The sequence below is a fragment of the Passer domesticus genome, chromosome 7 (genome assembly GCF_036417665.1).
Source record: "Passer domesticus isolate bPasDom1 chromosome 7, bPasDom1.hap1, whole genome shotgun sequence".
Classification (NCBI taxonomy): domain Eukaryota; kingdom Metazoa; phylum Chordata; class Aves; order Passeriformes; family Passeridae; genus Passer; species Passer domesticus.
The window spans coordinates 61,711,183-61,735,296 of NC_087480.1; the positions used below are offsets into that span (position 1 = coordinate 61,711,183).

The 24,114-nt window shown below is 51.0% G+C and overlaps 1 protein-coding gene across 5 annotated transcripts in view; it reads right to left on the reverse strand.

The window, feature by feature from the left end:
- LRRC7 (leucine rich repeat containing 7) overlaps positions 1 to 24,114 on the reverse strand; it is a 98,635-nt gene that overhangs the window by 5,314 nt on the left and 69,207 nt on the right. For 3 of the 5 annotated variants that reach the window (XM_064429206.1, XM_064429204.1, XM_064429209.1), the window contains 11 exons: positions 23,613 to 23,712; positions 21,562 to 21,686; positions 18,819 to 19,022; positions 14,036 to 14,147; positions 13,654 to 13,834; positions 11,084 to 12,761; positions 9,278 to 9,427; positions 5,770 to 5,889; positions 4,183 to 4,404; positions 2,532 to 2,624; positions 988 to 1,062 (listed from right to left, as the gene is read on the reverse strand). In XM_064429206.1, coding sequence (XP_064285276.1) covers positions 988 to 1,062; positions 2,532 to 2,624; positions 4,183 to 4,404; positions 5,770 to 5,889; positions 9,278 to 9,427; positions 11,084 to 12,761; positions 13,654 to 13,834; positions 14,036 to 14,147; positions 18,819 to 19,022; positions 21,562 to 21,686; positions 23,613 to 23,712 — 3,060 coding nt within the window. The remainder of the gene's footprint in view (positions 1 to 987; positions 1,063 to 2,531; positions 2,625 to 4,182; positions 4,405 to 5,769; positions 5,890 to 9,277; positions 9,428 to 11,083; positions 12,762 to 13,653; positions 13,835 to 14,035; positions 14,148 to 18,818; positions 19,023 to 21,561; positions 21,687 to 23,612; positions 23,713 to 24,114) is intronic. The other 2 variants (XM_064429208.1, XM_064429205.1) reach the window with 2 other exon arrangements.

Sequence of the window (24,114 nt, forward strand, 5' to 3'; positions counted from 1 at the left end):
GTTTAACAAAGCCTGGATGTGGCACTGGGGGCCAGGGTTTGTTTGGGGTGTTGGGGCTGGGCTGGACTCGATGATCTTGGAGGTCTCTGCCAACCCTGTGATTTTGGGATTCTGTGCATTCTGGGATTCTGAGATTCAGGGATTCTGGGATTCTGTGGTTCTGTGATTTTGGGGTTCTCTGGGAATGACTGGGAGGGCACTGTCAGACCTCAGCAGGAAAAGCAGGAGAAATTTGATACCCAAACCAACCACAGTGTTTGACCTCCCTTTGAGGGAAAAATTCCTCCACCCTGAGCTGCCCTGGCCCAGCCTGGGGCCGTTCCCTCTGCTCCTGTCCCTGTTCCTGGAGCACAGCCCGACCCCCGGCTGTCCCCTCCTGGCAGGAGCTGTGCAGAGCCACAAGGGCCCCTGAGCCTCCTTTGCTCCAGGCTGAGCTCCTTCCCAGCTCCTCAGGGATTCTCCAGCCCCTTCCCAGCTCCTCAGGGATTCTCCAGCCCCTTCCCAGCTCCTCAGGGATTCTCCAGCCCCTTCCCAGCTCCTCAGGGATTCTCCAGCCCCTTCCCGGCTCCTCAGGGATTCTCCAGCCCCTTCCCAGCTCCCTCAGGGATTCTCCAGCCCCTTCCCAGCTCCCTCAGGGATTCTCCAGCCCCTTCCCAGCTCCTCAGGGATTCTCCAGCCCCTTCCCAGCTCCCTCAGGGATTCTCCAGCCCCTTCCCAGCCCAGTTCCCTGCCCTGGACACTCTCTAGCCTCTCAGGGTCAGTTTGGGGGTGCCCAGAAGTGGGCACAGGGTGCAGGTGGCCCAGCACAGGGGACAGTCCCTGCCCTGGGGCTCTGCCCACGGTTTTGATTCAAAGCAGGTGCCCGTGGCCACCAGGGCAAACAGGACAACAGCTGTACATCAATACTGAAGCCCCCAAAGGCCAGACGCAGTTCAGCCCTGCTGCAAACACCCCCTGTGTGCCTCCAGGACTCCCCAGGATCCCTACCTGGAGGATTTTGTCTCCGGGCTGGAGCAGGCTGGAGGCAGGGCCGTCAGGCTGAACCCTAGTAACAAAGATACCCTATAAGTCAGAAGTAACACAGGTTAGGATGCTTTCTCCAAGAACTACATCCCAAAAACCACGGGGCTCCCTCCCTAGCTGGGGCCTGGGGGCTCTGCATGCCCTGGAGGTGGGTAACACCAAACTGGTTTATTCTGTTTGTTACCAAACTCCAGTCTGGGGTGGAGCAGCTCCCTGGGACCTTCAGCACTTGTCAATAATTGTGGGTCATTTTACACTAAAATCCCACATCACAAAGAGAGTCCAGCATGAACAGGGCAAGAGTGGCAGGCTGTCAGGAGGGTAATTAAAATGGAGCAAGTGTTAATTATTGCAATAATGTGTATCATAATCAATAGAGCAATCTTTGATTCCTCTAGGAAGCACAGCTTCAATTTCATTATATGAAACATTTATGGAAGTTCCCACTGTCCCTGCAACGTGAATCCAGTATTACCCAAGAACATCAGCTGCAGGAATTTCTTTTTCCAACAAACTCCAGTCAGTTCCATGGCACCAAGCACAAATCCACAGGGGTAGGACCCACTTCCCAACCCTACAGCCCTGGCAGCTGGGACTCAGCACACGCTGGAGTTTTTGTGGCCTCTTTCTGTTGCAAATCGATTTATCTTAAATGTGTGATTCCCAAAATGAACCCTGAGTGTCCCTGACCACCACCAGGTGTCAGTTTTAACTCCCAGTACAGGAGACATCTGCTGCCATGGGGTCTGTAAAGATCCAGGGATTTTCAGGCTGCTTTTATTTGTCACAGCAGCTACAAACCCTGGAATTTCAGCCCCCAGGGATCACACTGTATTTTAGTATAGTAACTTTTATAATATATAATATATAATATATAATATATAATATATAATATATAACACATAATATATAACACATAATATATAACACATAATATATACTATATACTATATAATATATGATATATAACACATAATATATAATATATAATATATAATATATAATATATAATATATAATATATGACATATGACTTATGATATACGATATATTATATATAATATATAATATATTATATAATATATTATATAATATATAACACATATGTAATTTACACTATACCATAATATATATTATATACATAATATACTCTAATTAATTTATTAAAAGTTTAATTGGCGTCTAAGGAGACTCTTAAAAAGTGAAAGAGACAATTCTTCAGAAAACAGCCCAAAAATTTTCTTAGCCAGGGAATATGGGCCAGACACTTGTGGGATTGATGCTTGATTCCCTCATCTTCTTTAACTGGGAAAACAAGCAAACAACACTCTGCTAAAATAAACAAACAACAAAAAAAAATCCCCAAAAACCAAGAACAAAGCTAAGAATGGGGAAAAAAAATCTTTCAATTACACCAAGAGAGAGGCACCAGCATCCCCCTCATTTTTCTCTGCCTCCACTCTGTGACCTCTGAAACAAGGAGCAGGGAGAGAGGAGTTTCAAACTTACCTTATCAGAAGGTTTGAATGGATTTCCTTGTCCACTTATTCCACCACTGATACTAAACCCGAGGCCAGGATTCTTCTCTATCCTCACACAAAACTAGGTAGGAAAAACAGGGATGTCAGCACTGAAACCTGCCCTCACATCCCATTTCCCTGGAGGAGCTGAGCCCCTGCACTCCACAACATGGCAAAAACCACTGGAATATTGCTAAAATATAAACATATTATGGAATAATAAAATATGTAAGCTGGAAGAACTGGCAGTGTTTTCCTACACTGCAGTGGTACCAAAACATTCCCTGTGGTTCACAGATTTTTGCACAGATTTTAATGCTCTCTTTTCAAGGAGGGAAAAACCCTTTAGATTTGTGAAAGAGAAGTTCACCCTGGCCAGGTTTTTCACTTAAACGCTGGGATAAACCCATCAGTGAGGCTTTGTCTGGTGCAATTTTATTTTCCTGGGAGGAGCCAGACGTGCAGCACCTCGGGACAAAGCCAAGGGATAAAATCCTCTGGGATCCCTGGGATCTGGGAGCCTGCACTGCCACAGGAATCAGAGCTGAGCCCCCTCTTCTAGTCAGGGTGGTTCCAAAGAGCGCTGGGGAATGGGATGTACAATAAAAATGAGCTCAGGAAAGGGGAATTGGTGGCTGCTGCTGGGGACGGGATGGACCCAGCCTGTCCTCAGCCCAGCCAGAGCTCTCCCAGTCCAGCCTGGGCTCTTCCATCCCAGCCAGGGCTCCTCCAGCCCATCCAGAGCTCTCCCAGTCCAGCCTGGGCTCTTCCATCCCAGCCAGAGCTCTTCCAGCCCAGCCAGGGCTCCTCCAGCCCATCCAGAGCTCTCCCAGTCCAACCAAGGCTCTCCCAGTCCAGCCAGAGCTCTCCCAGCCCAGCCAGAGCTCTCCCAGCCCAGCCAGAGCTCTCCCAGCCCAGCCAGAGCTCTCCCAGTCCAGCCAGAGCTCTCCCAGTCCAACCAGAGCTCTCCCAGTCCAACCAGAGCTCTCCCAGTCCAACCAGAGCTCTCCCAGTCCAACCAGAGCTCCCCCAGTCCAACCAAGGCTCTCCCAGCCTGACCAGAGCTCTCCCAGCCCAGCCAGAGCTCTCCCAGTCCAGCCAGAGCTCTCCCAGTCCGACCAGAGCTCTCCCAGTCCGACCAGAGCTCTCCCAGTCCAGCCAGGGCTCTCCCAGTCCAACCAGAGCTCTCCCAGTCCAGCCAGAGCTCTCCCAGTCCAGCCAGAGCTCTCCCAGCCTGACCAGAGCTCTCCCAGTCCAGCCAGAGCTCTCCCAGTCCAACCAGAGCTCTCCCAGTCCAGCCAGAGCTCTCCCAGCCTGACCAGAGCTCTCCCAGTCCAGCCAGAGCTCTCCCAGTCCGACCAGAGCTCTCCCAGTCCAGCCAGGGCTCTCCCAGTCCAACCAGAGCTCTCCCAGTCCAGCCAGAGCTCTCCCAGTCCCAGCTCCCCCTGGTCTGCTGGCTCAGCTCCCCCACTGCTGCCCAAGGTTCCCTCTCCCGTGGGCACTTTGGAGAAGCTCCTTTGGGACTGTTGGTGCCCGGGAGCTGCCCCGTGTCCCCAGACCCCCCCCGTGTCCCCGGACCCCCCCCGTGTCCCCGGACCCCCCCCGTGTCCCCGGACCCTCCCCGTGTCCCCCAGCCTCACCTGCTCCTGGTAGGCGTCGGTGCTGCGCTGCCCCTTGGTCTGGATGAGGCAGCGCTGGGGCTGGGGGGCCCGGGAGCCCTGCGAGCTCGGGATCTGGATGGGCAGGGGCGGCTGGTACTGCTGGATGGTCACCTTGTTCATGCTGCCCTCGTACTGCGGCTGCTCCCGGCTGCGGTGCTGCAGGCTCTGCGAGCCCATCAGCGTCTGGATGTGGCTACCTGCCTGTGGGCAAGCAGCGCGTCAGGACAGCCGGCCCGCAGCCCCGGGCCCGCACGCTGCCCAGCGGGAGCTGGGAGTGCACCCTCTACACTGCTCAGCCCGACCCTCGCAGATCGGGGGCAAACGACTCGGCTGTCAGGGCCAGCTGCATCCCGCACCATCAGCTTCCCTCCTCCTGCTGTGCCTGGAGGCATCTCTGGGATAAATGGCTGTTGTTTCCACCCCCAGCAGTCCTCCTGCACTCAGGGATCCCTGGCTGCATCTCCCCGTGAAGGGATGCAGCTTGATGGAAGGACAAAGCTTGGAGCAGCAGGAGCTCCCCGGACCCTCACACGCAGCCAGCGTGCATGGTGGTGTCACTCACTGCTGGGACCTCTGGGCTGGCAGGATGGCTCTCCTGACAGTGATCCCTGTGGTTATCCTGGCTCATCCCTGCAGCTCCTCCTCCAACGGTCTGTGAGCATTCTCCAGTCTCCAGCTCTATGGTCAGAGCAGCTCCTGAAAGCTGGGGCTGGGAGGGGCAGCCAGGAGCTCCGAGCTGGAATTCAACATCCACCCCCACAGAAGCAGCAGAAAGAGATCCTTTTCCAGGGAGTTTATCAGCACGAGGGCTGTGCCTGTGCAGGGCTGGGCTGCAGCCATCCCACCCCTCGTGCTGTTCATGGACTGAACATCACAGGGGTGAAACCCTGGGATGAGACCCTGCAGGAGCAGGGCAGGAGCAGCCCTGCCCAGCCCTCCGTGCCCACTGCCCACAGCAGGGCCAGAGCACACCAAGACCTGATGCCTCAGGGTTTGGCTTTTCTATTTTTCACATTCTGAGCTGCTTTGGTGTGTGGGGCTGGGCTTCACATGAGGGGATGGGGAGCTCTGCACAGAGCAGGGACACAAAACAATTCCTGCTCCAGCTGGGTACCAAGGACAAATGATCCCAATCCCAGCCCAGGAGCACAAAGCCCGTGGGCTGCAGAGAGAAAAACAAGCAGGATGGGACTGCAGGGGCTGCAGCTGGGATTGGGCACTGAACTGCAATGTGCACATGGAGCAGAGCTGAGCCCAGGGACAGACCCCGGCAGCGCTCGTGCATTTTGGGGCCATTTGGGTTCATCCTGGGGGCAGCCCTGGCTGGGCTCTGCTGCTGCCCGAGGTGGATCCATGGAGGAGATCCTTGGAATCAATCCCTGCTTTGTTCTGGAGCTCTGCTCCAGGGCAGCCTGCACAGGGGATCAGGTGCCCCATGAAAACACGGCCCTCAGTACAGCAATTCCTGCTTTCAGCCTCGGAGCAGCCCAGGGCTGTCCTGCTGTCCCCAGGGCTGTCCTGCTGTCCCCAGGGCGGGCTGGGGCCGTGCCTGCTGGCACCCCTTACCTTCTTGGTGACGGTGTCGGGGGGCACGTCCCGCCGGCCCAGCGGGTAGGGGTTCCAGGGGCTGCCCACGGCCACCTCGTCCTGCCCGTTGTCCAGGAGGCTGCTCTGCTGCGACGGGGTCTGTTCACAAAGGCAGGGCAGCCTTTAGGCACAGCACAAACCCTCCTCACTCAGCCACAACAACCCAGCAACGCACACAACGCCCAGTCTGCCCAGTGCTCCACCAACACAGCGTCACTGGGGGCTCTCTGCAAGCAGGAGGGCTTGAGAGGTTCAGGACAGAAATAATGAGAATAATGAATGGTGAGAGAGAAGAGAAAATTCATTGGACGGGACTCGTTACTTTCAGAGAAACAGATTTTGGTGAGATTCCAATATTTAAAGAGCCTGGCATTAATTCTGGAGTTAGGACTTCCTCACTGCTCGTTCCAGCAGCAGGAACTTTGTTAGGAAGGATTTGCCACCAAGGAAAAGGAGCTGTTTGTGTTTTCTGCAGCAAACATCCCCTGCTGGCAGTGCCGGGGCTGTGCTGGCTCCCTGTGCAGCTCCCAGAACCTCCGGCTTGTGCCAGGGACGTTTTTTGTACAATATTAACCTGGAATTCAATGTTTGCCTCATCGTGAATGGTCACAACACACAGGGAAAGTTTCCCCAGTGCTCATAATTCCCTTTTCTCTCCTGTTCCGTGTTTCTCCTTGTCACTTTCCCTCCGGTTGTTTCATTCCTGTTTTCAGGACTTTAGAGAGGGTTTGGACTTTTCCTGCCCCACCCTGAGCTTCCATTATCTGTCCCTCTATTTCTCCATCGTCACTGGGAGTTTTCCTAACACCTTTTGGGTGTCAGACTTCCCAAAATTCCAGCATTGTCCTGCCGCTGACAGCACCTGGCACAGTTCAGTGCTTATTGATTAATGGGAATCTGCAAAGGAGCAAAAAAAAAAATCTATTCCTCCCCTCTGCCATTGCAGGCGTTTCTTCTCCAGTTTTGGGTCAAAAATAAAAAAAAATCAGGATACACTTTTCTAGATGGATGAAGGATTAATCAAACTTGCTTTGAAATATGTAAGGTGGGAATTTTTCCATTAAAAATGTTTTTTTACAGAAGTTGAAAATAAATAGAAGAAAATTATGATTTAAATCACATCTCTGAGGTGAAGTGAAAAAAGTCCAACCCTGATTATTTAAAACAAAACTTTCATTATATTTCTTTTATCATTCAAGAAATTGTCCAGAAAAATAATGGAATTTGTGATTTTCCTTCTATGAAAAACAATTTCCCCTGCTAAAAACCCAGGATCTCCTTGTAGAGCTTTCTTTACCCCCATTAAAATGGAAAAAACAGGCAATTCACTCCAGAGCTGCCCTGGGGATCTGCTCACATCCCTCTGGGTGCCCTCCCCAGGCCCAGCCTCTCTGCTCTTCCCAAAGAAAGTGGGAATTCCCATTCTGGGAATGGGCTGCACCAAACCACAAACTTTAAAAACTTTTCACTGGCAGCCAGAAGTGGAAAGGATCCCTCTGGAGAGAGCTGGGCCTGACCTGCAGAGGGGAGTTTGCACTCCAGAGGGACAAAGGAAAATGCAGAGAGCGCTCCCAGCTTCCTCCAGAAACAGGGAAATCCTGGATTTCATTTGCTGCAGCAAAAGGGATTTGTCCCCAAAATTGTGGCTGTTTTCTGAGCTGGGTCAGGCTGCAGCCCAGCTCCACCTCCATGAAATCTGGGGAAAAGAGGAAAAGCAGCACTTCCCACATTTTCTGCAGGGAGCAGATTGATGTCATGAACATTTTCAAGGCAATTCATTGTTAAAGTTGATTTCCTGACAGCCAGAGCTCACTCATTACTCTCTTGAATCCAGGCCACGGGAAGGAGGGAGGGGAAGAGGCAAGGATTGAACTGCTGTGGCCTGGATTCTTTAGGAAATGCAAATTCTGTGGAAGGTGTGAAGCAATAAAATTAAACAACACTAAATATACACGGCATTTTTCCAACAGTCATTTCCCCCCGCAGTGATCTTTCCCAACAATAATCTTCCCCAACAGTACAGAGAGAGAACAACCCCTCAGTGCAGTTCAGCATCACAGTTTCTATGGATATGGAGCAATGGAATGCTGGTGAGTAGAAAAGCAGAATAACCCACATCAGACCACACCCCAGAACAGGTCACAGAGCAGATTCCTGGGTTTCCTCAGACATCCATCATTAATATCCACATTCACCTACAGCCTAAAACCCTGGCAGTGCCACAAACCACCTCATTCCTATCGTGTGGAGGGAACCAGCACCACTCCTGGGGGTTGGTGCCCAATGGACTTTTCCAGGGACTCGTGACAAGCACCTGAGCAGACAGACAAGGTCTGGGAAGCAAAGACAACACCGGGATGTCCCTGCCCAGCACACACACCCAGGGGGATCCCCTCCAGCCTCCCGCCCCACCACAGAGCAGCACACACCCAGAGCAGCGCGGGGGACGGGGCATGGAGGTGACAGGGCATGGAGGGCTGGGCACAGTGGGGACGGCTGGCACTGCTCCCTGCATGCTGCCATCCTGCCCTGCATTGCCGGGAATGCCGGCTGGAGCACGGGTGGGGTCGGCAAGAGGAGCAGGGCCCGGCTCTGGGCCAGCTCCTGCTGCTGCTGCTGCATCATCCTGCTCTCCTCAGACCCTTGGATGTGAGCTCTGAACCCTTGGAAGCCTCCTTGGGAATTGCTGGCCGGGCTGTTCCACAGGGGCCAGGCTGGCCATTCCCAGCACAGATGGAACACGGGGATCTGGGCTCTGCTGCCCTTTCATCACCCACAGAGCTGCTGCTGCTGTGTCCCCTCAGCTCCTGTGCCAGGGCAGGGAGAGGCTGAGCTGTGCCCGTCCCTTGGGATGCAGGGAAAGGTCTCATCCCTCCCTGGCACTGAGAATCCTGCAGGAATGGCCTTGGGCTGTGTGCCTCTCCCTTCAGATATTCCTTGGGAGCACATAGTTTTGTACATCTGTGCTAGTCAGAATATATTGATAATAAATATAAGATAAGCAGTAAATAAATGTAAATATTAAACCAGTAATAATAAATATAAGATAAACAGTGAATATTCTCTTTTTTAGGTGTTTCTCGAATTTTAAAATGGGTTTGGGTGCAGTAACGTGTTCAAAACCCATCAGGTATTATAGCACACCCAATTAATGCTCAGATATTAAAATGCCTGTCTCCTGGAGCCCATTCCACAATTTCCACACCCATTTTTCTAGGCTCAAAGAGTCCCAGAGCAAACCACGTTCCCCACTGAGCAAATCACAGCGCTGGCGTGTGTGAGGAGAGCAGGAGAGCAGGAATGACAGCCAGGGAGCCCTGGAATCCAAAAAGCAAGGCCACCAAGGGGCAGAGCTGCGTCCCTGCCAGCCTTGCTTTGTGGAGTGGGCATCCTAAAAGCAGGAGGAAGAGGCAGAAGCTAAACCAGGAGGAAGCAAGGATCATTAATTAACCGGGAATGCCGGGAATGCTGGCTAGCCCATACTTACTTTCGGTAGAGGTAGCTCTTGAAGCATTTGGTTTTCAAATTTAGATTTAGGCTGCAAGTTTAAAGTCATGCTTCGGCCGGCATGCATGGCTGAAACCCCTCCAGAGTGCAGCATGCCAAGGCTAACTGTGTGGTGTTTGTAAGCAGCGCTCTGAGTAGAGGAAACAACCACGGGACACATATGAACACACATGCTCAGAATTAAGTCTCACACATACATGGTTAAGTTCACAGAGTTTTAGTTTAAGCCAACAAACAGTACCGAGTACCGATAGCTCCTCCAGGCATGCACTGGTCACACACAGCGAGTACACTGCTCCTCGTACAGAAAATGGGCACCAGAGAGGACTTCCACGCTGACAGCACAAGGGGGGTGGTGGGACCTGCAGTTCACCTGCTACACGTCTGGCTTTTGCAAAAAAACGGCCAAATTCGGGGTGGGCTGTGCAGCCAGGGCTGTGCCTGGCGTGGAGGAGAGAGTCGTGCTCCCCAAAAACCTGGCTGCCCACGTGGGAGCAGCTGGGCAGGGCAGGGACACGGGTGCTGTGCCCGGCCCAGGGACAGGGGCTGCTCCCCGGGGCTCCCACCAGCCCAGCCCAGCTCCTTGCAGCTCTGCACCCAGCAGGAACCACCTCGCAGGGGTTAGGGACAGCCACCAGTGCCAGCTTTCCAGGGTTAAAGCACCCTTCGTACACGTTGTAAACCAAGTGTAAGGATGTTCCTCGAGCCAACAACACCTGGCAAGGGTTTGTTTGCACCAGGAAGGGCCCTGCTCCGGGTGCACTGGTTTCCCTGGGGAGGAGGCAGTTTCCAGTGGGTTTACACAGCACAAGGAGAAGAGCTGAGGGAGGAAAATGCTCCAGCCTTGGAGACCCTTTTTGAAGTTTCCCCTTTTGATCCTTAAGGATAACTTAATATCATGACATCCCAACGACTGGAAGTTAAGGAGAGTATTAACACCAAACTCAGGAGGCTCTAGCACAAAGCAGTATATGGACACATTTGGCAATGACTCCTTATGCATTTCACCACAGGAATTTGTCACAACCACTTCAGATCACGGAGTAAATCGGATTCATGGATAAGGTCATTAAATAGGTAATGACTGAATCATGCACTAAAGTACCCTTTGGATAGAAGGCAAATCAGCATAACTTCCTACAGCTAAAAGGAGTAATGATCACATTCCCATCAGAACCGTGGCAGTGGATACCCAGGGATATTTCTCAGTTATAGACACTTTTAAGCCCCCTGCACTAACAGTGACACCAGAGCTAAAATACATTTTATTACTTATTCTCTTTTTCCTTTATTCCCTTTTACTGCCAAGACGTGCCCAGCACCTCTCCAAGCTCTTGGTCGTTACTGACCTGGTGGCTCCAGCAGCGCTTCCATGGGCAGGGGAGAACCTCAGGGTTCTTCCTAATTTTGGGCAGAGCTGCAGGAGTCACCACCCCAGTGACAGCACTGGGGCAGAGCCTCTGGATTTACCCAGGTTTCAGAATCAGCACCCCAGTGACTGCCCCAAGGAACGTCGCCAGCGTGAAGCCTCCGGGTTTACCCAGAGCCCGGAGCCGCCACACCGGCGACTGTCCCAAGGGGCATCATCAGTGAGGAGCCTTTGGATTTTCTGGGATCCCTCACTCCAGCTGAGCACCCCCGGGGCCCTTGGCGGGCCGGTCCCTCTGACACCACGGCAGGAATTTCATCCCTGGGAATTCTGGTGGTCACCACTGCACGTGCAAATCGTTTGACAGAGCGAAACACACAACTAAAGGCATTAATTGCAGAGAAATGCCAAACATACCCTGTCTAACCTTCTAGCTTCTATATGTCTAAGTAGCTGTTGTCTCCAGTCAGCGGGCATTTTAGCACAGCTCTCATTTCCCTTCCCAGGGGGAGGCCTCGGCTTTATATCACTGCTATCGGAAGGCTTGTCGCCATAGTTACCCAAGTTATAGTCTGACGGAATCTTTTCCAGCAGAGCTGCCATGGTGGGCCTCGCTGAGACCGGCCGCGTTTGGGCCGTGCCGTAGCTCTCTGTGCTGTAGCTTCGTGCCGACAGGGGCCTCCTTTGCGTGAGGTTTTTAACTGGGAAGCTCCCAGTCTGGGCTTTCACTTCCTGGTAGGAAGGGTGCTCGTCTTCGTAGCGCCCGTTGCGCTTGAGGAACTGGGCCTCGGGCATGGCCATGCTGCCCTGGCGCTCCGGGGCGCCGCGGAACGGGGCCCGGCCGTACCTGTCCGCCGGGGGCAGCTCCTGGGGCTCGCCCACCCTGCGGAACACCGACATCTCCGCCGAGCTGGCCAGCGAATCCGCCCTGCGCAGGAAGCCGGGCCGCGTGGCCGGGCCGGGGAACGGGGCGGCCGCCGGCTCCTCGCCGACCGAGGGCTGCGAGAAGGAGAACATGGGCTCCACGGGCGCGTAGCCGCGGTAGCCCCGCGGGCTCACCAGCTCCTGGGGCAGGCTCTTGGCCGGCTGGGGCAGGTACTCGGTGTTGAGCTGGAAGGGCGGCAGGAGCCGCTTGTCGGCTGGGAGCTCCACGGCGCCCTGGGGGTTGAAGCTTTGGTCGAACTGATAAACCTTCTTGGTGACCGACGCCTTGTGCTGCGGCTGCACCTTGACGCTGCCGTAGGTCAGCAGCTCGTCGTCCAGCATGGGCACGGACTGGCTGCGGGACATGCTCAGCACGCCGTGCTCCGGGCCCAGCAGCTTGTCCACCCTCTCGTGGGGGCCCACGGTGTCGTTCCCGGATGCATAGTTTTCCAGGGGGATGTTGTACACCTTGTACGCACCGATGTCGATCTCGTCGATGCTCTGCGACTTCTTAAACTTGTTCGTTTTTAAATCCCTCATCATCGGGGAGAGCCGCTCCGTGCTCTTGCTGATGGAGATGACGTTTTTGGAAGGGTCCGGGCGACAGTGCATGTGGGAAAAGACGTTTGTGAGGCTCCTGTTAGCGTTGGCGTCGTGATATTCCCACGGAATTCCTGGAGTGAAAGTGCTCGTCATTTCGGGAGACTCCTTGACGTGATCTTTCCGCTCGGGCAAAGGGCTGGTGTTGGGGGTGCTTTCCAGTTTGGAAGGAAAAGCTGTCCTGTCTTCAAAAGGACTGGGGGTTCTGGTCCAATTTTGCCAAGGGTTGGGAGGAGGCACTTCAGAGTCGTGTGTGTTTCTGAGCGCGGGCTGCTCCAGCTCCAGGGGGATCCCCACGATCCTGTCCTGCCGGATCAGCGGCCGGCGCCCGTGGGCGGAGGAGCTCCTGGATTTGGTGCTCAGCAGGGGGTTGGTGCCGGCGTTCTCTGCCGCGCTCTCCTCGGCCACGAATCCCGTGTTGTCGTAGTGGGAGCTGTCGTTCCAGCTGTCGGCGAAGGCGTCGCTCAGCGGGCGCCGCTCCGGGCGCGCCGGGACGTTCCCGGCTGGAGCCGCTTCCCGCTGGCTCAGCAATGGCTTGGTCTCCAGGGGCTGTGGGAACGACTGGGCCAGCCTGCAAAGACAAGAGAGGGGAACAAGATAAAATGTCCTCTGTCCCAGCACTCATTATCAGCACTCATCGTCCTTGGAAAGCAACTCAGCCTTCTCCCGTCTATGCTCTGGCTTCGGGATCTCACCGGGAGACTTCGGGGATCCTCAGCACGGAATATTCCCAGCTGGAAGGGCCCCACAAGGATCATGAGTCCAGGAATCAAACCTGCCCCCTCGGTGTTTTTAGCACCAGCTGAGCTACTCTCAGGCTGTTGGGAACTCTGTGGATGTCGTGCCACTGGCACGGGAACGGCGGCAGCAGGTTTCTGCCCCGGAGCACAGGCTCTGTCGGGACACACACGGAGAAGCTAAGAAGTCACTCAAAGGCCTGGCTGGCTCCATGCCGCCTTCCCAGGAATCCTGCTGAACAGACTTTCCTGCTGTAAAAATAACGGATGAGTGCAGCAGAAGGTTCCCCCCACTTTTTAACCAGAGACACCAGAGGCAGTTTTTTGCCTGATCCCATCCAGCTCTTTAACGGGGCAGAGCTGTGGAGGGAACAACGTGAGGGGGTTCAGGGCAGGCACAGACAGGACAGGCTGCTCCTGGCATGTTTACAGTGCAGGTTATGGCTTTCCAAGAAACTTTTTGGAGGCCCAGGGCAGAGGGAGCTGGGGCAGCAATAATGGGACACCAGCAGCTGCAGCTTCACCTCCAGGAGCTTTAATGCCTGGAGATGGCACAGAGCTGAACCAGCAGCTGTGGGATTATGGAATATGGAGGGTGGCCATCTCTGCACAGCCAACAAGGGATAAAAATGCAGATTTTTAAACCCCAACGCCCTAACAGGGTCGCTCTGAGGGCCCAGAGAGGACAAAAGGGAAGCAGAAGCTGCGTCAGGAAAGATGTCACACCTGTTCCCCCACAAAGAGTTATTCACTGCTTCTTTAGCCGTGGTCTGCAGGGAGCCCATTTTTACGTGCGCGTTGGAGGACCCTGAGGAAGCCTGGGAAGGGGAATAGTCTGAGTAAGTGCCTGAGGAAACGCTGTTATTCAGACAATGGATCTTATCTGCTTCAGACTCATCTGTCGACTCTGAAACAAAACACAGCAAATGCTTTCAGGGGGCGGCACTCGGGAAACACCAGAAAAACACATTTTTAAGTCAACACCAGTATTGCATTGCATTGGGTTGTACTGATACATGCACAAATGTCCACAGGCTACGGTTTACAAGCAGAGGTGGAACATCCCCATCGCAAGGTTTCATCTCAAAGGCTGCAAACCCATCAGTACCTTTCTTGTCTTTACCCAGCAGGACGAGTTTGGGGGGGTAGAGCGGCGTCTCGGGCATGGAGGGACGGAGCTCCCCTATCCTCATCTCACTGCCAGGATGTCCAAAGGCATCCTGAGGGACACAACAAGGCAGAGTGAGCACAGGGAACAGCAACGCTTCAGTCTGCAGCACACAGGCAGTTCACAGCCTTCTCCTCGTGATCATTCAAACACCCCGAGCCCACCACACGGGCAGTGCAGGAAGCTCTAATTTGTGAGCAGAAAGTTCTAATTAATCCTACGCAAATCCTCCTCAAAATTAGGGTGATGTGCTCGTTATGGAAATGTGGACAAACCAGATGGAACTTGCAAGATACATCAAGGCCGTGTAAACATTTCTGAGGAAGTCAAGGTCACCAAAAATGCTGCCAGCGGAAAGAAACAAACACTAATTGAGTGTAAGCAATTGGTGTTTCAGAGGGAGGATTCCTTGCTCAGTTATTTCTGGTGAGTCCTTCCAGAGATTCAGCTGTCCCTGGAGCTGTATTTAATTAAAATGGCTTTGTCTCTGAGGAGTTTGTGGCTAAATTAAAATTATTTGGACTTAATAAACTTCTGCCTGAGGGTTCAGCACACCTGACCTTCACACAGGCCCTGCAACAGGACGTGTGCTGAAAATAACCCCAGTAAAACTGGGGGAGGAAAGTGGACTCATTCTTAGAAAGAGAAATTTTAAATTAGGGCATTCAGGCCCCTAGGGTGGCTAGGAGGGAATGAAGGCACCAATGGGAATTTTGGGGCTTTTCTCATCCCTGCAGAAAGCTCAGAGATGAGGAGGGTGATGTCCTGGGGAGACAGGGATGGGTGACACAGCAGGGTCTCTGTACCCTGACAGGTTGTAAAGGTTCTCCAGTGAGTTTGGAGAGGAAAGGCCAGAGGCAGAGATGTGATAATTAGAGAAACAATTTAAACTGGAGTACCCAAACCAAATCTGCGTTGCTAGAATGCTTAATGCTACAAGATTCAAAACATTTTCTTGTTTTCACTTACACGGAGGAAACTTTCAGAGCTTTACTGCCATTAAGTACTTTTTGTAGTGACAGAGATTTGTACAAGCATTTACCACGTGATTTATCCTCGGGGAATTTAATTCTGTTTGCACCAGAGCTGTTTCAAACCCTCTTTATCTGATGTTCCACTGGAGGCAGGACCTTCTCAGAAGAGCCATCCTCAGTTTAATCAGTGCTAATTCTTAAGGCAGTTCCATGGTGATTCCCACATGGAGTGACCAGCCCTCCCTGCCCCATGCAGAGGGTTCCCGGTGCTGCCCAGGTGCCCAGTGCCCGTTCCCAGTGCAGGGGGAGCAGCTGGGGGTGCCCAGGGCTGGGGCAGTGCGGGAGCAGAGCAGTGCAGGGCTGAGCTCTGCACCCCAGCAGCCCAGCTGTGCCTGTACCTCGGAGCCCGGGGCTCTCTCCTCCCTGCCCGGGGCCTCCTCAGCTGATTTCGGGCTGAGCTCAGGGTCAGGCTCGGGGCTCTTGGGGGGTTCTTTGGTTTCTTTAGCTTGGACCTGGAATCCCAATATTGTGTCATGAAAATCCGGGAGTTTTAAGCTTAAACTGTCCCCACTTTCTGGAAGAGAGGAAGACCCAGCAGTTCTATTTTCACTATTTTTGACAAGATAGTGAACTTCAGGTGCATGAAGTTCCCCTTTTTTTTATATTTTCCTTTTCTTTTCATCCCCCAGCCCAGCTATCCAATAAAAACCAATGCACTTTTGAAAGAACCACTCTGGCATTTGTGAAGCTGCCATGAATATGTGAAATGCGCTGTAAAAACCCCAAATGACATTCCATTTAATTCCTCTCTCCTTAAGAGGACCTTTTTCTTACAAGATGAAGAACAAAAAGGTCACTAATAGGAAGAAAATTGCAAGGAGAAAGGGAGGAGATTAATGCAATTGTGTTGAGTAGGTGCCTGGAGATTATTCCTCAGGATTTATTCCTCAGGATTAGCTGGGGAAGGATGCAGGAAGAGGGCAGAGAACTGTGGTGAGGAGAAAATACCTGGTACAAACCATTAAAACAACTGGCAAGCGAAATATCACCAAATATTCGGGCTGAGGACACAAGAACATTACATTAAAATCCAGAAGGACAAAATGTTTGGAAGGACCAGGCTCCTGGAATCTTCCTGGAGCAGCCCAGGGCTCTGGGAAGGGATGGGGCAGAGGAAATGTGGGATATTCTAATGCAAACCCATCAAGAACAGGAACTGTAAAGACCTGACTTGCTGATCTTGATATTCCTCATTGTTTCTCATGGAAAGGCAGCACAACCCCCTGAATAATCCCAGACTCCTCTTTGGCCAAAACTCACATCTTCCAGAAAGAATTAGAATGATGAAGAGGTTTGTTTTAATTGATGATTAATCACGACATTGTTTGCTTATTGTGAATGGAGGTGAAGGATGTACAGTGGATTTGACATGCAGCTCCTCATTCCAGATGCTCCCTTTCATTATTTAGAAACAGTTTCTGAAGAGACACGTGCAAATTAATTGCAGGAAAAGCCAAAAGAGATCCGAAACCAGCTTATCTGAGGATGAAAAGTGAGCAGTGCACCTGAAATTCAATTACCTGGGATCAGAAACTGCCTTCAGCCTTTAGCTACATCACAACACACCTGCAATTTCAAAGTGCACTTTAACTCGAGGCTGGAGTTTGTCTGCTAATTATCTGCAAAGCAAATGGAGCTTCATTATGTTTTATTTAATGGGTTACAACTGAAATCAGGCCAATATTGTTCACAAATCCATTCACACTCTGCCTACACTTCCCGAGTGCTTTATCCTGCTGCAGGAAGCCAAGGAGAGGGAAATGTATCTGCACCACCCTGATCAGAGCTGCAAACCCCTCCTAACGCCTGGGAAGGACAAGATCATCCCTTTCCCTTCCTTCAGCTGCTGGAACAGTTGTGCTGCCACTCTTGTCCATCCCGGGGAAATGAAAATCTGGAAAAGTTCCCCCATTACAGCTCAGGAGCTGAAATCTCACCTCGGCTGGCACGTGGGAACGGGGGGAGCTGCCAGCTCTGCTGTGGGGAGAAGGAGGGAGGGACTGCACTGCCATTATTTGGTGGCACTCAGGAGTCACCCCTGGCTCTGGCTGCAGCAGCTCAGCTCCTCCTGCAGGGTTCTGTGAGACCCCTGTATCCACCCCAGGGGTGTCTCCCCACGTTTGGGGTGTCACTGCCTTTCCTCCTCCTGGGGATGCATTCCCTGGCTCTGCCAGCTCCCAGGGCCCTGCTGGGGCTCAGCTCACTGGCATGTTCCTGTTTTCATTGAAAAAATTATCATTATTTTAACAAACCACTGATTTCTGGAGGCCACGAGACCAAACACCTAAAACCTCTGCCAGGCCACGTGGATCAAATTCCAGGTGGAAACACGTAGGGATAATGAAAATCCACAGAAAGCTGTTGAGAATACTCAAGTTCAAATGATAGATAATACAAAATAAACTCTATATATTCAGCAACAAGAGCAGAATGTCAAGACTCGTGGCCTGAGCCACCAGCTGGTTCAAGGACCAGATTTACACAGTGAGAATTTAATGAGTAAAAAGAAATAATGATGGAATTGAAGATTTCAGATTTAGATGGAAACATGAGTGATTTAACTGTTTTAGTTGAAATTAAATATTTAACTTCAATATTTTAGTCCTAATTGAAATCATGCCTAGAGCTGAAGTCTTCTGAAGCCAACTTGAGGAAAAAACTTTGGGGGGTTATTGTTTTAAGGAATGAAAATGTTTGACTGCAAATAAAACAGCACTGAGAGAGCAGCTACAGCTGAATGTGTAATATTGTAATATTTGTGCCAAAGACATGGAGATCTGAGGGAGAACAATTCCTGCCCACAGGAGTGGCCACAGACAGGGGCATTTCAAGGACAAGGAGTTTATCACAAAGTTCAGATAACAAAGGAGTGAAAAAGAAGGAAAATGCTTTTCCTCATTTATTTCTTTTCAGCATTAAAGCTTTGCAAAGACTTTCAGGAATGCTGGCATTCCTGCAGACCTCTCTGAGCTCTTCCCATGGGAAGGGATTCCCCTGCTTTGGTGGGGTTAGAGAACCAAGCTCCAGCAGGACTGCAGGATTTAGGAATTCACCTTTTGGGGATTAATCCTGGGGTAGAATTTGTCCCTGTGCTTGGCAAACACTCCAGGAAGAGCTGGATTCTGCAGCTCCCAGCATCCAGGGCTGCTCCCTGCCCTGGAAGGAGCCCTCCTGCTGCCTTCATTAACTCTGCCAGGGTTAATTGGGTCCCTGCTCCTGGCAGCAGCCCCAAGGGCAGAACCTCCTGGCACACGGGGCCAGCCAGACCCAAGGAGTCCCTAAGAGATCAAATGGGATGGAAATGGTGCACAGCGTGTCACATGCCAACCTCACATCCTTGAAAGCAAACAGAGTGCTGGGAGAAATCCACAGCAAAATTCCCATCCGGGGCGATCTCAACCCAAAAATTCAGCAGCATTGGGAAAAACAGCAACTCAGTCTAAAACTGGACAAAACTCAGCAGCTCAGTCTAAACCTGAATGCAACCCAGCAGCTCAACATAGCTGGGTTTATAAACCATAAACTCTAAACCACAAACTTTTTTATAAACTGTAAAACATAAAACTTTACAGGACCAACAAGGAACTCTCGGGCCTGAGGCTTCCAGCGGATCAAAACACCCTCTGGGGCTCCAAAACCCTAAAAAAGAGCCTGGAATTCCGGAGAGGAGCAAGGGTGCAGGACAGTACCTCCACGGAGATCTCCTTGGGGGTCAGGGGGGGCCACTTGTGCTCGTACTTGTCCTTGCCCGTGGGGTCGGTGCTGGCGGCCGGGGCCGCGTTCTCGGGCCGCACTCCCAGGCTGGGCTTGCTCACCAGGTTCTGCACAGACTTCACCATGTTCTTCAGATCCTCGGGGTAGGGCGTGGGGTAGCGCTTGAGGTTTATCTCAACCTGGGCAGAGGGAGTGAGGAGGTACAGTCAGGGATGGGGGCAGGAATACAGGGTGGAATGAGCCTGGCTGCAGTCCTGGGCTGAGGGCGCTCTCCTCGAGGTTTGGTTGCTCTGTCTGGGGAGTTCAGGGCTGAAATTTGCTCATTCCCTCATTGCCAGCATCAAATGCATCCCAGTGCCATAAAATAAGGGATGGAAGGGATCTCTGCAAGCCCATCTCTCCCCTGGGAGGGTGTTGGTAGCTCTGCACTTTGCTGACACATCCCGCCACGCCTTCCCAAACAATCCTGCTGGAAATGCAGAATTAATTCAGCCACGCTCGTGCACTCCATTGATGTGAATTATGGATGGGAGCTGAGAGCAGCTCGGATCCCCTGGGAGCCACTGGCTCCTGGGGATGGATGGTGCTCACACCCAGCCGGGTGTCTGGGGCTCTCTTCTGCCACAGGAGATCTCCAGGGAGTGCCCAAGGCCTGGCTGAGCTCTGACAGGCTGACAGACCCCACTACTCTGAACTTCCCAACTTTCCCAGGGTGATGAGGCTGGGAAACTTCAAATTCCTGCTGGTGATAAAGGATCTGGAGTTGAGCACCCAGCAGCTTCTACCTGGTGGTGTGGATGAGCTGGTTTGAACAGCTCCCTGCCAGAGCTGCTGGATTTAAATTCCCAACGAGCAGGAAAAACACAGTTTTGGAATTAGCTGGAAATGGTCTGTCCATAGGAATATTTCAGAGGCAAAAGCATGATTGATTTGGTAAATAAAACTGTGTCAAGTGCTGGCATGCAGATCCGAGCCAGGAGAGAATAAATGTCACGGGGTGGAACAGAAAATGTTACAATCTGTGAGTGGGATGTCACTTTTAATAAAGAATTCCAACAGAACAAGACAGATCAAGTCTGGAAGGCAGCACTAAACGCTCTGCTTCAGCTCTGGCTGAATGAAGTGGTGCTCAGGGGCGGCCTAATGAGGCTCTTGGTGTCTCCCAGAGCTCAGGCCATGCCTTGAGGGCAGGGCACAGAGCACATCCTCAGCAGCTCCAGCAGGGAGGAGGGACTGCAGGCTGGGACAGACAGACAGCCCCAAACTGGGATTGCAGCAGGGTTTCACCTCCCTGGGGGCGTTCATAGCAAACAGCCAAGCTGCTGCAGCTCTGGTGGGGACAGCAGTGGGATGCAGACCTTTCCCTCGGATCCACATTCCCCATCCCAGAGGAAATCTGTATTCCCTGCCATCCCTTTCCAGGGCTACATCAAAAGCAGCCTGACCCCGAAGAGAGAATTTTCAGAGCTCAAAATCCTTAATGGAAAAAAACCTATTGAACAATCCCAATTATCAAATCTATTTTACATCTGTCTGGCTGAAAGTTCAGTTTGATGAGAGATGAAAAGTGAAAACTTCTGCTGCTGCTATGACATGCTGCAGTGCTGGTTACTGCCTGTTGAGAATTTATATTTGTTTAAATTTATCCCTTAAAGCTCTGGTGGAACTGCAAAAAATGCTCATGTTGAAACCTCCAGCCCTGTCACCCCCGGGGAAAATTCTGATAAAAGTTGTGGAACAACAGAAAACTTTCCCAGATGCTGTTTTCCATGCGTGACCCATAAACCTGCAATTCATCCAGGGTAAAATTCCACTTTAATCTATTTATTGTGAGGTGAAGGCTGCTTTTGGATTAATTTTCTGTTTCACTAAAGCAGAAGAATCCATTAGCTCTGGGCACAGGAGCAGGAGAGAAATTCCCAACTGGGAAAAATATTGGAAAGAAAAATGAAGAATTTCCACCAAGTTTTCAATGGGGTGTTAAAATGCTATTGACAAGAGAACTGCTATTTTGAGAAGTAAAATCTGATTTAAATCTCCTCAGATGATTTTATCTCTGACCCTACATTTTACCCTGGGTGTTCTACCACAGTTAGAAATCTGCAGAGTTGAAGTGTGGGATAATTCCTTGATATTATTCAAGAAAAAGAGATTTCCATGGCATGTAAAGGCTGACAGGTTTGGAAATATCCTCCTGACAATGCAGCTGATTGATGGAGAACTCTGCAAGAACATTAATTTCACCCTGGGGAGGGGGGAGGAAATTCGTGCTTTGAACTGCATTTTTCACAGGTGATGCCCTCTCCACTGCACATTCCACGAGGCTGCAAAGCCCTCATTGACTTCTGCTTTGAGAGGAATATGGGATCCCCTGTGGGATTCAAATATTCCTGAAAAAGCAGTGGTTGGACAGTAATTATGTAGAATAGAATAGAATAGATAGATATAATAAAACAATATATAATAGAATAATATAATATATTATAAACGAATTATATTATATTATATTATATTATATTATATTATATTATATTATATTATATTATATTAGTAAATATATATAACCTGTAAATAAAGTTGGACAGCAATTCTGTCTCAATTCCCCTTGGGACAGAGCAGGAATGTGACCTTCAAACCCAAACCCAGCTCAATTCAAGGCCTGCATATTGAACCCTGCCCACAATAAGCAAATCCCAGAGCAGATCCAGCAGTACTCACCTTGACTTTCCCTGGATTCTCCTCCTCCTCCTTCTTGTCCTCGAACTCAAAGGCCACAGTCATCCTCTGCTGCCTCTGCTCCTCCCAGAGAGTGGGGTTGAAACTGTCACTGTCCGACTGGAAATCTGCAGGGAATTGGAAAGGGAGGTGGGAACGATCCAAACGCATTTTCCTGCTTGGTCACCCGGGTGATTGATTGGAAACTCGATGGGGAATGAGAAACCACTGCAGGGTTGTGAGTAAAAGCGGGATGAGAGGGGTGGGAAGCACCAGCAGGGCTTGGGGCAGAGGGGCAGAGTGAAAATGTGAATTTGGTGGAGCTGTGGGAGGAGCAAAGCCTCAGTCCAGCCGAGTCTGTGAGCCCTGAGCCCCCACAGCATGGAGCTGGACATTCCCAGCTCCTGCCCGGAGCCAGCAATTCCTGCACACCCAGGGCTGGGCTCAGAGTGCCACTGCAAAGCCTCTCTGAAAGGAAAAGGGGCTCAGGAAATGGCAGGGGGAAAGGGTAAATCAGAAAATGTCAGTCTGAAATTGTAAATCTGAAAATGTCAATGTGAAAACGTAAATCTGAAAGTGTCAATCAGAAAATGTCAATGTGAAAATGTCAGTCTGAAAGCATAAATCAGAAAATATCTGATTTATGTCTGAAAGTGTAAACCTGAAATTGTGAATCAGAAAATAACAGTCTGAAAGTGTCAATCAGAAAATGTCAGACTGAAATTGTAAATCAGATGATGTCAGTGTGGCAGTGTAAATCTGAAAGTGTCAATCAGAAATGCCAGTGTGAAAGTGTCCATCAGAAACATCAGTGTGACAGTGTAGATCTGAAAGTGTCAATCAGAAATGCCAGTGTGAAAGTGTCCATCAGAAATGTCAGTGCGAAAGTGTAAATCTTAAAGTGTCCATCAGAAATGTCAGTGTGACCGTGTCAATCAGAAAGTGTCAATCAGAAATGTCAGGATGAAAGTATAAATCTGAAAGTGTCAATCAGAAATGCCAGTGTGAAAGTGTCCATCAGAAATGTCAGTGTGGCAATGTCAATCAGAAATGTCAATCATAAATGTCAGTGTGACAGTGTCAATCAGAAATGTCAATCAGAAATGTCAGTGTGGCGGTGTCAGTCAGAAATGTCAGCATGACAGTGTCAATCAGAGATGCCAGTGTGGCAGTGTCAGTCAGAGACGCCCATCAGAGACGCCAGTGTGGCAGTGTCAATCAGAGATGCCCATCAGAGACGCCAGTGTGGCAGTGTCAGTCAGAGATGTCAGTGTGGCAGTGTCAGTCAGAAATGTCAATCAGAGGTGCCAGTGTGGCAGTGTCAGTCAGAGACGCCAGTGTGGCAGTGTCAGTCAGAAATGTCAGTGTGGCAGTGTCAGTCAGAAATGTCAATCAGAGGTGCCAGTGTGACAGTGTCAGTCAGAGACGTCAGTGTGGCAGTGTCAGTCAGAGATGTCAGTGTGGCAGTGTCAGTCAGAAATGTCAATCAGAGGTGCCAGTGTGGCAGTGTCAGTCAGAGACGTCAGTGTGGCAGTGTCAGTCAGAGACACCAGTGTGGCAGTGTCAGTCAGAGACGTCAGTGTGGCAGTGTCAGTCAGAGACGCCAGTGTGGCAGTGTCAGTCAGAGACGTCAGTGTGGCAGTGTCAGTCAGAGACGCCAGTGTGGCAGTGTCAGTCAGAGATGCCAGTGTGGCAGTGTCAGTCAGAGACGCCAGTGTGGCAGTGTCAGTCAGAGATGCCAATCAGAGACGCCAGTGTGACAGTGTCAATCAGAGATGCCAGTGTGGCAGTGTCAGTCAGAGACGCCAGTGTGGCAGTGTCACTCAGAGATGTCAATCAGAGACGCCAGTGTGGCAGTGTCAGTCAGAGACGTCAGTGTGGCAGTGTCACTCAGAGATGCCAGTGTGGCAGTGTCACTCAGAGATGCCAGTGTGGCAGTGTCAATCAGAGATGCCCATCAGAAGGCCAGCCTGGCAGCCTGGGCACGCCGGGGCTGACCCGCGCAGGGCTGTCCCGCGCCGGGCGCGTCGTGCAGCAGGAGCACAGGGCTGTACCTTCGTCGCTGCGCGGCTGCTGCGGGAACATGTAGTTGGTGAGCACTCGCTGCTTGGTCTCGGGGTGCGCCTCCGTCTGCAGCGGGATCAGCGCCTTGGACTGCAGGGTGGGAGCACAGGCATGAGAACGGCAGGGACGGCAATAACGGCAATAACATCAATAACAACAGTAACATCAATAACGACAATAATATCAATAATATCAATAACATCAATAACAGTAACATCAATAACAACAATAACGATAATAATATCAATAATATCAATAACGACAATAACGACAATAATATCAATAATATCGATAACAACAATAACAACATCAATAACGACAATAACATCAATAATATCAATAATATCAATAACATCAATAACAACAGTAACATCAATAACATCAATAACATGAATAACGACAATAACGACAAAAACAACAAAAACAACAAAAACAACAACATCAATAACGACAATAACGACAATAACAACAACAATAATAACAATAATGGGA